The sequence below is a fragment of the Lagopus muta genome, chromosome 2 (assembly GCF_023343835.1).
Source record: "Lagopus muta isolate bLagMut1 chromosome 2, bLagMut1 primary, whole genome shotgun sequence".
Lineage (NCBI taxonomy): Eukaryota > Metazoa > Chordata > Aves > Galliformes > Phasianidae > Lagopus > Lagopus muta.
Genome location: NC_064434.1, coordinates 46681662 through 46696291, shown reverse-complemented (window position 1 = coordinate 46696291; position 14630 = coordinate 46681662). Strand labels below are relative to the sequence as shown.

Below are 14630 nucleotides of genomic sequence, written 5' to 3'. Positions count from 1 at the left end.
GAGAATGTGCTGGTTAAGTAACCTGGGTAGTGGATGATGCTTGATGTTTCAGTTTTGTTTTTCCAAGAGTTGTGTTTCAAAACCTTCATCTACATTTCTACCTTCATCTCAAAAACAAATAGATTTACTAAGGATAGGGCATTGTTTTGGTCCAACTTTCCCATTCCACAGAACAATATCTCATGGTGAGCAAATACTTTGATTTATTATATTCCTTAGAGTACTTTTTCCTCTGGAATGCATGCTTTTAGATAAAGTAAAAGCCTACTGAAGCATAAGCTCAATCAATAGAAATAAGCCCTTACACCTTTTAAAAAGGAACTTAAACTTCCATTTATAATGAAAATAGACTATAATTTTGAGTACATTTATTAAAAATGTGAATAGCAAATTAATTTATTTGCTTTGAGTTTAAAGGGTTATTTTTATTCTTGCAGAACTGCTTTTGATACTGGATTTTTATTATAAACTCAGCGACTTTGGACTAAGAATATCATATTCAGATGGAAGAAATCATCCCTCTACTCAAAACTGTATCGATTCTTTACAATCATATTGTTTGCTAGTTTTTGGTTGTTATTCTTGAATATGTGTACTGAGAAATTTCAGAAAGATTATCGTTTCTAGTTTTTAGAGCAGATAAATTTTCTTCAGGATTTGGATGTTGTCAAGCTTGTACTCTCAGTGCTTTGATGAGAATGTAAGATGAGAATGTAAGGATTTGAACATTTATTGATTACTTAGTTTTCTAAGGTAAATTAATGAATTAATTAAATTAATTGAATTCAGATATTTACTAATTAAAATAGCTACTAAAACATTCTAGCTTTTTAATTAGGATCTTTTCCTTGCCAAATATGTATCAAGTCCTATGTTATCCAAATCAACTTCAAGTCAGAAGGCAGAAATGAGGTCTAGAGTATTTGTGCTTCATTTTCTTTTGTTAATGTAGCATACCTGGCATACATTAGCACCATCTGTTTTACCTCTTTTTATTTCTTCTTTATTCATACAAAAACATTTATCATTTCTCATGCTTGCTCAGCCAAGGTTTCACCCAGTGTTCTGATTTATTTCCTTCATTTCTCTTAGTGATTGGAAGCATTACAGTTACTAAGGTAATTTGTTGATGACTCCTCCTTTACTTTTCGCTAGCAACTGACAAATCACGTAGCTGAGTAGGCAACTTATGTGTCATGTGATACATTGATTTATCTTAAAAGTTTGCATAATAGGTTTATCTCTGATTAATTTAAAAGAAGTTTGCCTGTGAGTATGTGGCATGATTTTGATAACTACATATCACAATTTACTTCAAATAAGGGGCAGAGCTAATCTTTGAAAGTACTTTGTATGCTTGTTGGATGAAAGCTGAGTGCCTTTTTGAAAAATGCTGTTTTGAAAATGCTGTTGAAAATGCTGACTCATTCTTATTTCAATTAAATTTACGGTCAGCACCATACAGCAAGAGAGCTAACTACTTTTCTGCGGCTCACATAAAAGTTTGGAAACTACAAGTGTTAGTGATAGAAAAGAAGTCTCACAATTACTTTGAAAGAAGTAGAGAGGAATAATTTTCAAAGCATATAGATGCTCTGATGTTTGCAGTGACTTGAGACTGTTTTTCTTTGTTGAATAGCAGCAGAGCTGAAAAATTGCCAGTAACTTATCTGAGATATCAATACAGAACTAGGGTAGGGAAGGTCATAGAATAGTTGGTCACTAGGAACCTTACTGCATCTCTGCAGCTTTGGGGAAATTTGACTTTTAAAACATCAGGATTAAGTACTTTCTTGCATCTCTACATTGTTCAAATGGCATCAGTTGACTTGGCATCATTTTCTGTTATGATAGCACTGGAAATATTTCTTGGTGAATTTTTATTGAGACAAGATCAGTCAGTCACATTTGAATTTTCTTCTTGAAATCAGTAGTCCTTTTCATCAGCTGCAGAATCCAGATTTTAGTCAAATGCTTAAGTGTTGTTTTCTAACAGTGAATTTCTATTTTCTATGGGCTTTCCTGTAATCTGTTCTTCCACGCCATTGGAATTCTAATCAGCATTATTACACGTTATCTTCTAGTAAATACATAGCAAGTTCATAAAACCTAATTGTCTTTCTAGTATGTTTTGCTGAATGTTAAAATTAATTGGTTTTATTTGTTAAGATGGTTTTTTGGACCAATCAAGCGAGCAGATGCTGAGAGACAACTGTTATATTCTGGAAACCAGGCAGGAGCCTTCCTAATCCGAGCAAGCGAAAGTCTGAAAGGCGAATACTCACTGTCAGGTATATTTTAGCTTTTCATCTTAACCTATGTTTTAAAATTGTCTCAGCTTATTTGGACTTCTGCATTTTTGTTAAACAATGTGCATGGAAATGAAATCAAAATTTGTGATGATATTTATTTCCCAGGAGATATACAAAGAAAAAATTGCAAGAGTCATTTGAGGTTTTACTAACTTTTCTTTTCTAGAGCTTCTTTATTAATAAGTTCAGAACAAAAAATAGTACTTCCAGCCTTCAGCTGCCTTGAAATAAGTAATGTTTTCATAGTTTATGCCAAAAAATGCCTTATTGCTCTACACCATGGTGCTGACTGGTATGCAAAATAAAAATTAAACATATTGTAGCAAATGTCCGGTGTTCAAGAAAATGGGATTTCTGTTGCCTCAGGGCCATGCTTGCTTGTTTTCAGAGGCAAAATGATGGAAGAATTTCAAAGCTGTACATCAGAATCAGTTATACTTGATTGAAAAGTTGCCTGTAAGCATTGGTAAAAAAGAGTTATTACGTTATTATTTTTTTTTTAAATATACGTTCAGTCTGTTATTTTGATCCAAAAGACTCAAATAAGAATACTATTATTTTATTTTCCTGCATAAATATACATGCTATCTTTTTTTGCATAATATATATTTGTCAGAATAGATGGGAATTATTGTAATTGGTTCTTTTCTGTGGGCATCTTTTATCAAACCTGTCTTACCAGTGTGCATCAAGAGTGTAAAGATGCCCCTCAGACAACGAGTTTCTACTCAAACTTTCTAATGTGCTCTACGTTTTTAATTCCATAAGACAATAAAGAATCTTGATGTCCATGAATAAATCGTGGATGCCTCATCCTTATAGACATTCAAGGTCAGGCCCAACAGGATCCTGAGAATATCTAATTGTAGGTGTCCTTGTTCATTGTAGGGGAGTTGGACTAGTTGGCCTTTAAAAATCCCTTCCAACACAAATGATTTCATGATGATTCTATGATGAATTATGTCAGCAAAAGGAAAGGCCTCTTGTAGAAGCAGATGCTTTCCCATTTATTCCTTTTCCGCCTGTATGCTTACGTTACTCACCTTCTAAGCATAACTAAAAAATGCATTAAGCAGCTTAGTGAACTTTTGTTCACTAAGTCTTTTGTTCACATTGTCTTGGTTTCTCTTTCTGCATCACAAGGAAAGGGAGTATAGCTGCACTGTCTTATGGTAGTCTGGGAAGGTTGCTTTTTATTACAAAGACAAGGAAAATATATTGACTGAAATAGAGAATTTGCAAAATAAATATGATATGATCTGCTCTGGCACATTTACTTCCACATTTTTCATCTGGACCTCAAAGAACTTTGTTCTTGCTAAGAAGCACTGATATTAAAACTAAAATAAACAAGTTATTAGTTTGCTCCCAAACTGTGACAGAACTGACTCACTGTGTGCACACCCTTTTATCTGAAGATTGTATTATAGCCACAGGCTGTTCAAAATGCTTTCCCTCTATGTGCTAACTTTTTCCTGTCTTACATGGTTTCAGCTTCCAGTGAACTGATTTCATCCAAGGACTGGGCTAGACTTTTAACAATATGGTTAGGAAGGGAAGGATAGCTATGCTTTTTTTATCTGTTTAATTCTGGTGTTTGAATACATGACACCTTAATAAATATTGATGAAAATTCTTATGATTATGCATCTAGGGGATGGAAATGCAATTTTTTTTTTTTTTTAATTATTACTATTCTACAACTGTAGTCTGCTAGAAAAAGTTCAAAATACCTTAGCCTGCCTCCCAACTACTTCTCCAAGATGAAGGCAGCAGTGCCTTATTTACAAAAGAAGTAGCGCAGAGAAAAGTCAAAGAGAATGAAAATACATACCAGTGCAGCATTTGTGATGGGATAAGACCATCCTTTAATACTGCTAGTCATTTTTTTCCTGGAAAGATAATATAACATATTTGATTTTTATATTTAATTCAACTAAGTAAGCTTCTAGCAGACTTTTTTTCAGGCTTCTGTGTAAACTTCTTTGGGAACAGATTTGACAATGCCTTATAACAACAAGATATGAAACCATCAATATGGAGTTCTTCCATGCTGGTTTGTTAGATGAAAGAACAACTGAAGAACATTATATATGTGGAGGTGAGGCTCCAGCTACAGCAGACAGTCCTTCTTTGAGCACGTGTGGGTTGTCCACTGAGCATGTAGGCAAGTGCCATCTCAGATTTATTAAATATTTGTAGTCTTTTAGGAATAGAAAGAAACTAAATTCTGACACAGTCTGTAGACAGTATTAATGAAGCAATTTAGCACTGCTGCTAGACTTTTTAGCATCTTCCCAGGCTGGAATGCAATTTAGCCTCAACATGCTACTTCATCCTGAAGAAGTTAAATATTATTTGCTGCTTACTGAACAGACTTGACTGAATGATGCCTCATGTGTGTTGTGCTATTTGTTTCCTTCCACTGTAATGGTATACATAGTGGTTGAGATATTTATATGTCCATAATCTCATTCCTTATATCTACTTTGAAAGATCTAGTAGATGATCTCCCAAAAGTAAGTGTTCAAGTGAACTGTACTGTAGGAAGAGGTAATTGGATGGAAAGTTGTTCAGATCCCTGAGATACTAAGAAATAAGCAATTTTTCTGAATTCCTCTTATTTATTCCATCAGAAGTTACCAAACCCTCAAAGCTGAAGCACAAAAACACTGTTTTCGTGAGGAACATGAGGAATAGGGATTCAAGACTATTTATTTTAGGAGGTCTTTGATAGCTCAGATATCTCTGTGCTAGCTGTTATACTGACCAGGGAGAAATCACAACTCAGTATTTTGGAATATCTCTCTAATATCTTTTCCCATTTTTTTCTGCACAGAAAAACAACAACAGCAAAAACAAACAAACAAACAAACAAAACCAAAAATAAAAAAAAAACAAGAAACAACAACAACAATAAAAAACTGAACTAAACCTCAAGATTCCATCCTCTATAGGACTCAATGAGTTTACTCTTTCTGCTACTGCTGCTTTGATTTCATTCCAGAGAAGATGGTGATAATGGTTAAAGAGCAATAACCTACCTTCCAGAATTAAAGTCTATCAGAAAGTTTTTTTTAAATCTATGTCCAGTCTTACATTTAAATATAATAAATCTAAAACATAAAAGAAATAGAAAAGAAAGAGAGATTCTTACCCAAGCTTCCAAAAACTGATTTCATGATATTGATGTCTGATATCACACTCATATGGGCAAAATATAAGAGACGTAATGTTAATAAGAGGAATAAATGGATATCTTTAGAAAACAAACAAACAAAACAGGAAAAAAAAACAACAAACAACGCAATAAATCAATGAAACCTGCTTTTCATTAAAAGGAATATTTTCACTTCCTGCTTGCCTTAATGGGATAACTCATATTTTGTGAAAGATTTTAATTATAAACAACTATTTAAATTAATAACAAAATGTGATGTTCAGAAAACTTTTTCATAGCTGTGAATAGTTAAATGGAAAGCACATCAAACTAGATCGTGCACTGTGTTACTATCAATTTAAAGTGTTTGACATTTTAAAAATAGGTTTTCTCATTTTAAAAATGCACATGTTATAGACAGATTTTTATGTTGATGACTCCAGCATCTGCTGTGAAATATATTAACTTTTCAACATGTTGGTGCCATCTTATACATTGCCTCTTTTTAATTAAAAGCCATAATTTAGATGTGCTCAGCTTAATTGAGTGTCATTGCCAATGATAGCAGGAGGCTCTCTATTTCATCCCTTACTGAATAATGTTATCTGATGGCATTAAATGACAATGCATTTTTCCTCCTCTTGCTCCTAAAAAAAAAATTGTGTGATTTCCACTAGTCCAGATTGCCTTTAGGCATAGGGAAAACAAAACAAAACAAGACCATAATCATTTAAGGAAGTAAATTGATCGGAGTGACAAAACCATGGCTGTAGTAGGAAAATGCTCTTGGAGCAGCCACTGTACCATCTCTGTACTGGTGGGAGTGATCCAAGCAGCTACTTTGCTCCCAGCCTCCCCTGGGTCACCAGGTCTGTTGTTAGAGCTCCTTCTCCTTCTGGGAAAGGATAAGAGAGGATTAAGGTCTGTGGTCCCCAGGTTGGTTCAGTTCCCACTCTCCCTTCCTGCTTGTTACTCTGTAGTGTGAGTGCTGAGGGAGAGCTGCTGGGACTCTAGCAGTATGATGCCTTAGTGTCTCCATTACTTATTTGGTGAGGATATAGACTTCACTGGTGCCACCATAAAATTTACTTCTGCTTCCGTGGGCAACAAATTATTTTATTAACTTCCTTGGGGTTGCAAAATGTATTTCTCCATGGCCTAAACTGATGTAGAAGGGAAGGGAGGGGAGGAGGGAGAGGAGAATGTTTTTGTTAAGCCAAAACCATGAAGAAATCTAAGGAGAGCCATAATTACATCAGAAAGGGCAAGGAATTAGATGATAAATTCACTGCAGTCTTCAAACCTAGTTGCTGTCATGCTGTGTAAAGCTGAAGTCACAGACACATCCTGTCTGGCTTGTGCTTAAGGAAGACTGGAAGCATTATGCGGTTATGGCTGCCTCTTTCCAGAATTCCACATTCTTTCCATTGCGTGTGGGCTGAGAAGTTGCGCTATGCTTCAGCTCTGCCAATGAGATGTGCAGGACTCACACAACCAGCTTCAGCCCTGGAATGTCAATGAACAATTCCCTCACAAGTGCTGCACCAGCCCTTCCCTCAGCTGCTTATCACAAGTAAAGACTGTGTCAGCCCAGAAATTTTCTCTGAATTGTTCACACATCTCCCTACTTCATCCAGAGGAAATAAAAGCTATGAAATTACCATAAACAGCAATGTCACAAGAATGTGAAGACAAGTATTATACAGTAGGCTAACTCATTATTTTCCTTGACAGCCTTAAGAAATTTTCTCTTTGGCCATTTCTAAATGTTATGGTTATAATAATGTTTCTCATTATTTCCTTGTTCAGATCACACTCCTTGGTTGAGGTAAAAAGGTTAGACCTACTGGTTGGCAAACACTGTTTTATTTCAATTTGATATGAAGAGCAGACTTTGGCAAGATAAGATTTAATATCACCTTGAGGAATACAATCTGAATAGTAGCAAAATATCACTAACCACGATAAAGCATTTTTTATCTACAAAATCCAGTATAAACAGGTTCCTGTCCAGCAACCATTACTCACAACCTTAGAAAACATAAAGTCAGAAGTTTGCACTGGTGTGGTCTGCTCTATATGGACAGCCATAACGTTTCAGGCAAGTCTCCTTTAAAAAAATAGAACACATGTTTCAAACCAACTTTTACATTAATATTAGTTGCTTTAGAAGTAACAAATATAATATTTCTAATGAATAAAACAGATAGACAAACTACATACTCTCACTTTATTCTACTAAAATGGGATTAACACAGCCATCCTGCTGGCTTTTTTGTTCAATTAATCACAAATAGCAATTCATTTGGGTAGTTTAATTTTACTTTAATTTTGAAAAATTCATTGCATTTTCAACCTGTTGTTACTGAATTTCTGTTAGAACAAAAAAAAAAAAAAAAAAGGCTACCTGAAAATTCTGATTTAATTATCTTTATTCTCAGGAGCTGTATTTAAAAAATTCCATTTTATGGGCCTTATGCAGGTCCTTATTGAACTGGTTACCAATCTCTCTAAAAATATTACTTGTGGCAGATATAAAATCCTATAACATTTTTAATAGTTCCTAGATGCCCTCTGGTGGCTGGGCCTGACAACTGCAGAGTTGTCAGTAGAAAAATTGTTACACATGACAGTAATTATGGAAGGAGGATTTTCTTATTATTATTATTTAAACAATGGAATGGTGAGAGAAATATACTTTATATCATCTTTGTTAATCAAAAGCAACCAGTAATATAAGCCATCTGTTTCTATGTGCAATATGTAGCTGTGCACACTTCTACCATTGCTAATGTGATTAAAAATTAAATGCTCAAATATAGCGGTAAATAGCAGTAGGCCTTTTCCATGTACTTTTCTTTTCAGTTTTGTCTTGTATGAGGGCCTTGAGAAGGGGAAGATAATGGTAATCTCCTGTACCAATGGGTGTGAAAGGAGCCACCCAATCTATGGAAAAGGAGTAGCGTTGGGTGAGGATGACTAGCAAGGCAATTGAGATGCCCTGCTTCCCATTAAAGCTCTCTTCTACTCATCATAGAAATGTACCATGTTGTTTCATGAATGGAAGAGAATGACAAGCCTCTGTTTCTCCTCTCTTGTTTTTACCTATTTCTGACTCTTTCAAAAATGTGATGTTTCTCTTTTAGAGAAACTCTGCTCCAATATTTCTCCTCTTTGTTATTCCTCAAAGTAAGTAGATATTTTCCGTTTTGTCTTGCTTCTTAATCTCATAACCCCTGCTCTAATTGGGCATCCTGTGTCCCGTCACAAGCTCTAACATGTGGAAAAAACAAAGAGAAGAAACCCCATCCACACTTTCAAATACTTGTTTCTCACTTAATGCCATTGCACCTTGGTAATTCCATGAGCTCAGAACATTTTTCCACCTGAAACTCCCCACATCAGGAAACCTTCTACCCATGCATGTCTCTTCTGTTTGGGATGCAAAAAATATATCCTAGTGCTTAAACATCTTTCCTGTTAAATTACGCATTATATAGTCAAAATTTCTCTTTAGCTAGGTTCATTTTAGAGCACTGTTAATATTAGAGCCAAAAGCTATGGCACTGATAGTTAAATCAACTATCCTAACCAAGGCTTGAGTTGAGTGCATTTTTCTCCATCTCTGGACTACTGCTGCTCCTCCCTCTCACCAGTCCCACCCTGCAGAGACATAGCTCTCCTTTTGATACTATCAACTTCTGCTGTGATAATCACAGAAAAGGACACTGAACATCGGGAGATAGACCTAAATAAGATAAAGGCCTTTTTGTTTACAGAAGTGTAGGTGAGAATAAACCACATTTCAATGGTAAGTATAGTTATCAGCTACTCAAAGCAGAGCATTACCAGTCTTATTTTTACATATTCCAAGCACACACAAAACTCAATAAAATCCATGGAAAATATGAGTGCTTTCTAGAAAACCATGGAGCACAGTCTGTACATTTGTATTGCTCTAAAAATGCCTGCTGATCCAGAAGATGCTACTTGGAATGCTAACAGTAATGAAATATTGTATGAAAACCAAAATATTAAAAATTGATCAAATGATTACTTTGAATTCTAGATTCTCTTGGAAGATTTGGTATTCTAAAAGACGGAAAACATGAACTGTCTCAACAATTATGACCTTAAATATTTTTGTGTCACATCATAGGGTGATTATAAGAATCTCCAAATCTGAATAGTTAAAGACTGGAAGACTGGAAATGCTAAGCTATCTAAATAGTGATCTGTGGTTTGGAAAAGAATTTGTACCATTGCCATCTTTGAAACTAAAATAATATGTTTTAATTTCTTCAGTACAACCTCTAGGAACTAATGCCTCTTTTGCTGATTTGGTCATAAACTATATTGTACTACTGCTTTAATACCTGATAAATTAATATATCTAAATCTTCTTAGTGTTCGATGGTGAATCAGTGAAGCACTACAGGATCAAAAGACTGGATGGAGAAGGTTTTTTCTTAAGTAGATTGAAAACTTTTGAAACTCTGAATGAGTTTGTTGACTATTACAGTAAGAACAGTGATGGCCTCTGTGTGATGCTTGGAAAGCCCTGTCCAAAGGTAAGAGTGAATGTGTGCACATATTTTCACAAGCTAAGTCTTCAATATCATTTAGAAAGTGCTAGTCCCATATCTGCTGGCATAATTGGAATGGTGATTATTTTCTTATTTTCAGAAAGTTCAGATAGCAATACACTTTCATTCTTGAAGTTGAAGTGTTAATTTTGAACAGGTGAGAGGAGAAAATGTGCCAAATCACAATTTCTTAATACCAATTTTAATAGATGTATATGGTGATAAAATCTTTAGATTCATAACTCCAGCTGTCTATAAGTAATTATGGAGGCAAAACCACAAGGTTCAGGCAAGCAAGACATGATTATTCAAAAAGTTTATTAGGGATTGACTTCTAATTTTTACTTTCAATGTCAGCGTATTTTCTTTAGAATATTCCTTATTTCTGGCTATAAACATCAAATTTATTTTATGTTCTCAATTTACTTCACCTGTGCTGTCAGGAAACACTCATGTCTGTTTCAACTTAACATTGTAAAAAAAAGGAAGGGATATCTAAATATATTTTTTATTTTCTTTTACCAGGTACAAATTCCTACTACTTTTGATTTGTCATATAAAACTGTTGATCAGTGGGAGATAGACAGAAAATCTCTGAAATTCTTGAAAAAGTTAGGATCTGGTCAGTTTGGTGAAGTATGGGAAGGACTGTGGAATAATACCACCCCAGTGGCAATCAAAACATTAAAACCAGGTATGTGAATTGCTCTTAAATGTTAATAATGTGTAATGTTGCCAAAATTGCTTCTTTATTTTTTCACTGCTACAAAATATAGATTCTATCCCTATGTGTAGCTGTTTTAAAATCACTGTATTTAAACATATAGGCTAATGAATCTCAGTGTCCAGATTATGTTCGGTATTTGGATGTCAGGGGGAAGTTCTTTACAGACAGAGCAGTGAGGTGCTGGAACAAGCTGCCCAGAGAGGTTGTGGATGCACCATCACTGGAGGTGTTCAAGGCCAATTTGGATGGGGCCTTGGGCAACCTGATCTAGTACCAGATCAGGAGGTTTGTGGCCCTGCCTGTGGCAGGGGGGTTGGAACTAGTCTATCCTTGGGGTTCCTTCCAACCCAAGCCATTTTATGATTCAATGCATTAGAATGACAACATAATATAGCTTTCTGTTTCTGTGTGAGCTAAAGTAATTCTTGCATTACACAAAAATTCTTATAGTACACAAAAAAGAAACCCAGCAAGACAGTTTACATTTGTTGGTATGCTACCATATTGCTGGTGTAGAATTAAGTGACCAAGTATGATCTGTAGGTGAAGTAATCCATTTATTTCTGGTTTGTCATCACTAGAATTTTTCCTGGTAAGTAAGTGTTATGTTATAAAGCTTCCTTGGTGATATGGAATATGCGCTGTGTTAAGCTCATTGTATTTAAGAAGTACTTCAATTTTAATAATGATTAAATACATTCTAGCATGTTTTGACACACAACATTAATATCCAGTATTTGAATATAATATAACCTTGTGATTAAGACAGCTTTGAACATTTTTTCTTTATTATTTTTCATTACCTTTAAGTAATCTATGCATTTTAAATAGACAACGTAAAACATCTGCCAGCAGATGGCAAGAATCCCATAGAGAAGAAGGTAGCGTGAGTGGCATTTATGTTTTTTTAAAGATAACATTAAAATTTGTTGTTACAAACAGAAAAAGCTCATTTCATGATTCAGTTTCAGGAAGCAAAATAGATTGGGACCTTTGATTTAGAAGAATAATTAGATATTCCTGAGTCCTACTTGACAAGAATGATTTCCTGAAAAGGGAAGAATCTAAAAGCACATTTTAGGTCTATCTTATATTACAATAATGTTGATTACTTTTGGACTTGCAAATTGAAAACATTTAAGAAACTTTTATTTTCTGTTAAAGAAGAAAAAATGTTCAGATTAAAGTCTTTCTATAGTTAGTGCGAAAAAACAGCATACATTTTCAGTGAGCTGATCATCTCCACACTGATCTAGTAAACACAGAAATTGTTTTGAAATCTCTGTCCATTTCCCTGTTCCAAGACATTCGCAGTGCTAAGCCATTTTGTGGCAGGGATCCATCTGAAACAAGAAGTCTGAACCCAGACTCTTTCTCCTTGAATCTACAGACAGAATTCTTAAAGTAGCTCAGATATTTTATGTGTCCCATTTTTTTAAGACAATCTTCACTGGGCTTTTTGTATGTGCTAACCAATTTTTTTCTAGGTATGATGCCAAAAGAGAGAACAAGTCCAGCCTTGTAAAGACAGGGAATTGGTTCACATTTCTTACATGCTAGCCGTCCATTTAACAGCCCAGTATAATTTTTGTTTTCTTATCCAAACTAATTTCTTCATGTTAGTTTACTTTCTTTTAAAGATTTAATGAAACATATGGGCAAGTTTGTTTTATAGCAAAAGATGGAACGGTTCTTTCTAAAGCATGAAATCTTGTAAATAATATTTAAGGAAGGAAATTAAGTAAACTGGAATGAAGAACAAGGCTCATCTTAAGTTTTCTTCTACAGATTTTCTTCCATCTTCAAGAAAATATGAGGCAATTAGCGTTCTACGAAAAGATTTGTTTCTCATCAAACAAAATAAGATTTTTCACAAATTGCAGTTCATACATTTCTACTTATTTTCTCTATAGAGAAAGTGCAGCTGACATTTATCTGGTATTGCATGTGCGAAATGCTAAACTAATCATTTCAGCTCCACTTAATAACTCATTTCAAAACTCTACTTCATCTTCTCCTTCTGTGCAATGGGAACTGTGCATATTTTCAGTTCTCTGTGAAACAAACTCCTGTTTTAAAAATGGACTCAATCAGAACTGACAAGACTACACAGAAATGCATGAATCTTGAATGGGACAGTAATACCAAGTTACAGTTGAAGACTGCTTATAATACTCAGCCTGAAGAAAAAGAAAAGAATTAGAGATATCAAACTTTATAACTGAAGCAAAGTTTAATATGTTTAAAGCCAAACTGAACTTTGGAAATCTATTTATTTGTTAATCAATTCATTACTTGTTCCATGTCTTAATGATAAAGGAAACAGAGAAGACATTATTCTAGAAAAATTCGAATTCACCAAAGATTATAAGATAATAAAAATGATATATTTGTTAGCTGAAAATGAAGATTTTACATCCAAATAAACATATTATTTACCAACTTGCTTACTCACAGTCTAGTGCACTATAAATGAAGAAGCTCCTTCAATGGTGATACTCTTTGTGTTATGGTAGTTTAGCTGGGTAAAATGACTTGATTAATCACGCTGCACAGGAAAGCATTAAGGCAGGTTTTGAAGATCTCCAGAGAAGGAGACTCCACATGCACTGTGAGCAACCTGTTCTATTGCTCTGTCATCATCAGAAGAAGTTTTTTTCTCATATCCAGATGGAACTCTTTGTATTTCAGTTTGTGCACATTTTATTGTGTTACTAGGCACCACTGAAGAGCCTGGTACCATTCTTTTGATACCCTCCCTTATACATTGGTAAAATCCCCTCCCAGCTCTCCCAGCCTTTCCTCATAAGAGGAATACTCCAGTTCTCTAATCATTTTCGTGGTTCTTCACTGGACTTTCTTCAGCATGTCCATGTCTCTGGTTCTGTGGAACCCAGAAACGGACAGAACACTGCAGATAGGGTCTCACCAGGGCTGAGTGGAGGGATAGGATCACCTTCCTTGACCTGTTGGTGACAGTACTCCTAATGCAGCCTAGGATACCTTTGGTCTTCTTGGCAATATGGACATATTGCTGGCTCATGGAAAGAGATACTCCTTCAGAGGAGAATTCCATGAGTATATTTTCAGATATCTACAAACACTCTTGGCAGTATAGTAACATAGAATGAAAGGCAGTATAAGCTGCAAATTTTGCAGATGCATGACTGATGATCTAATTATATCAAGCTGCAGCTAAAAAAATAAATAAATCAGCAGCATAGGTTTTTTTTTCTGAGTCCACTGCACTATGGAGAACTACTTTTCCACAGTGAGTAAAGAACTACATTTTGTAAGCCAATGGCATTCTCCTTCATGCTTCCAGAAGCAATTTGCTCAAGTGTTTCAGCAGCACTCTGAACACAGAGTTCAGCTGGGACTAAGCTGGAAACAATAGTTTTTGTAGGCTGCAATGACCAAAATTTATGGTTTCTAATCTAGAAGGAACAGAATTATAGATCTTTGATACTGTGGCTTTAAGAAAAAGTAGTAGTAATGTCATGCCAGCACTCAGATAGTTGTCTGGCATTTGGTTCATTCTGCTTTGGCTGCATCTGTGACATTTTAGCATGCAGGAAAAAAAAAAAAAAAAAAAAAAAAGAGGTGGATTTATGAATGAAAAAAAATCAAAGAGAAAACAAGAATTATTTAAGGAACGTAATCTCAGACATCTGAGTTGCTGACCCACAATCAAAGATGTGTAGAGATCAGAGATAAGAAAATGCTCTGAAAGACAGCAATTACTTTTTATGTTCTCGGATCTGCACAGCGATGTCTTGCTATAGGCCCCTGATCCATCACTTCACATTTTTGTTTTTATTTCCTCACTGAGACATTATTTTTTT

At 34.9% G+C, this 14630-nt stretch overlaps 1 protein-coding gene across 1 annotated transcript in view; it reads left to right on the top strand.

The window, feature by feature from the left end:
• FRK (fyn related Src family tyrosine kinase) overlaps nucleotides 1-14630 on the top strand; it is a 46052-nt gene that overhangs the window by 16945 nt on the left and 14477 nt on the right. Inside the window, exons 2-4 of the mRNA XM_048936381.1 lie at nucleotides 2170-2291; nucleotides 9880-10043; nucleotides 10584-10752. Of these exons, the coding sequence (XP_048792338.1) occupies nucleotides 2170-2291; nucleotides 9880-10043; nucleotides 10584-10752 (455 nt within the window). The remainder of the gene's footprint in view (nucleotides 1-2169; nucleotides 2292-9879; nucleotides 10044-10583; nucleotides 10753-14630) is intronic.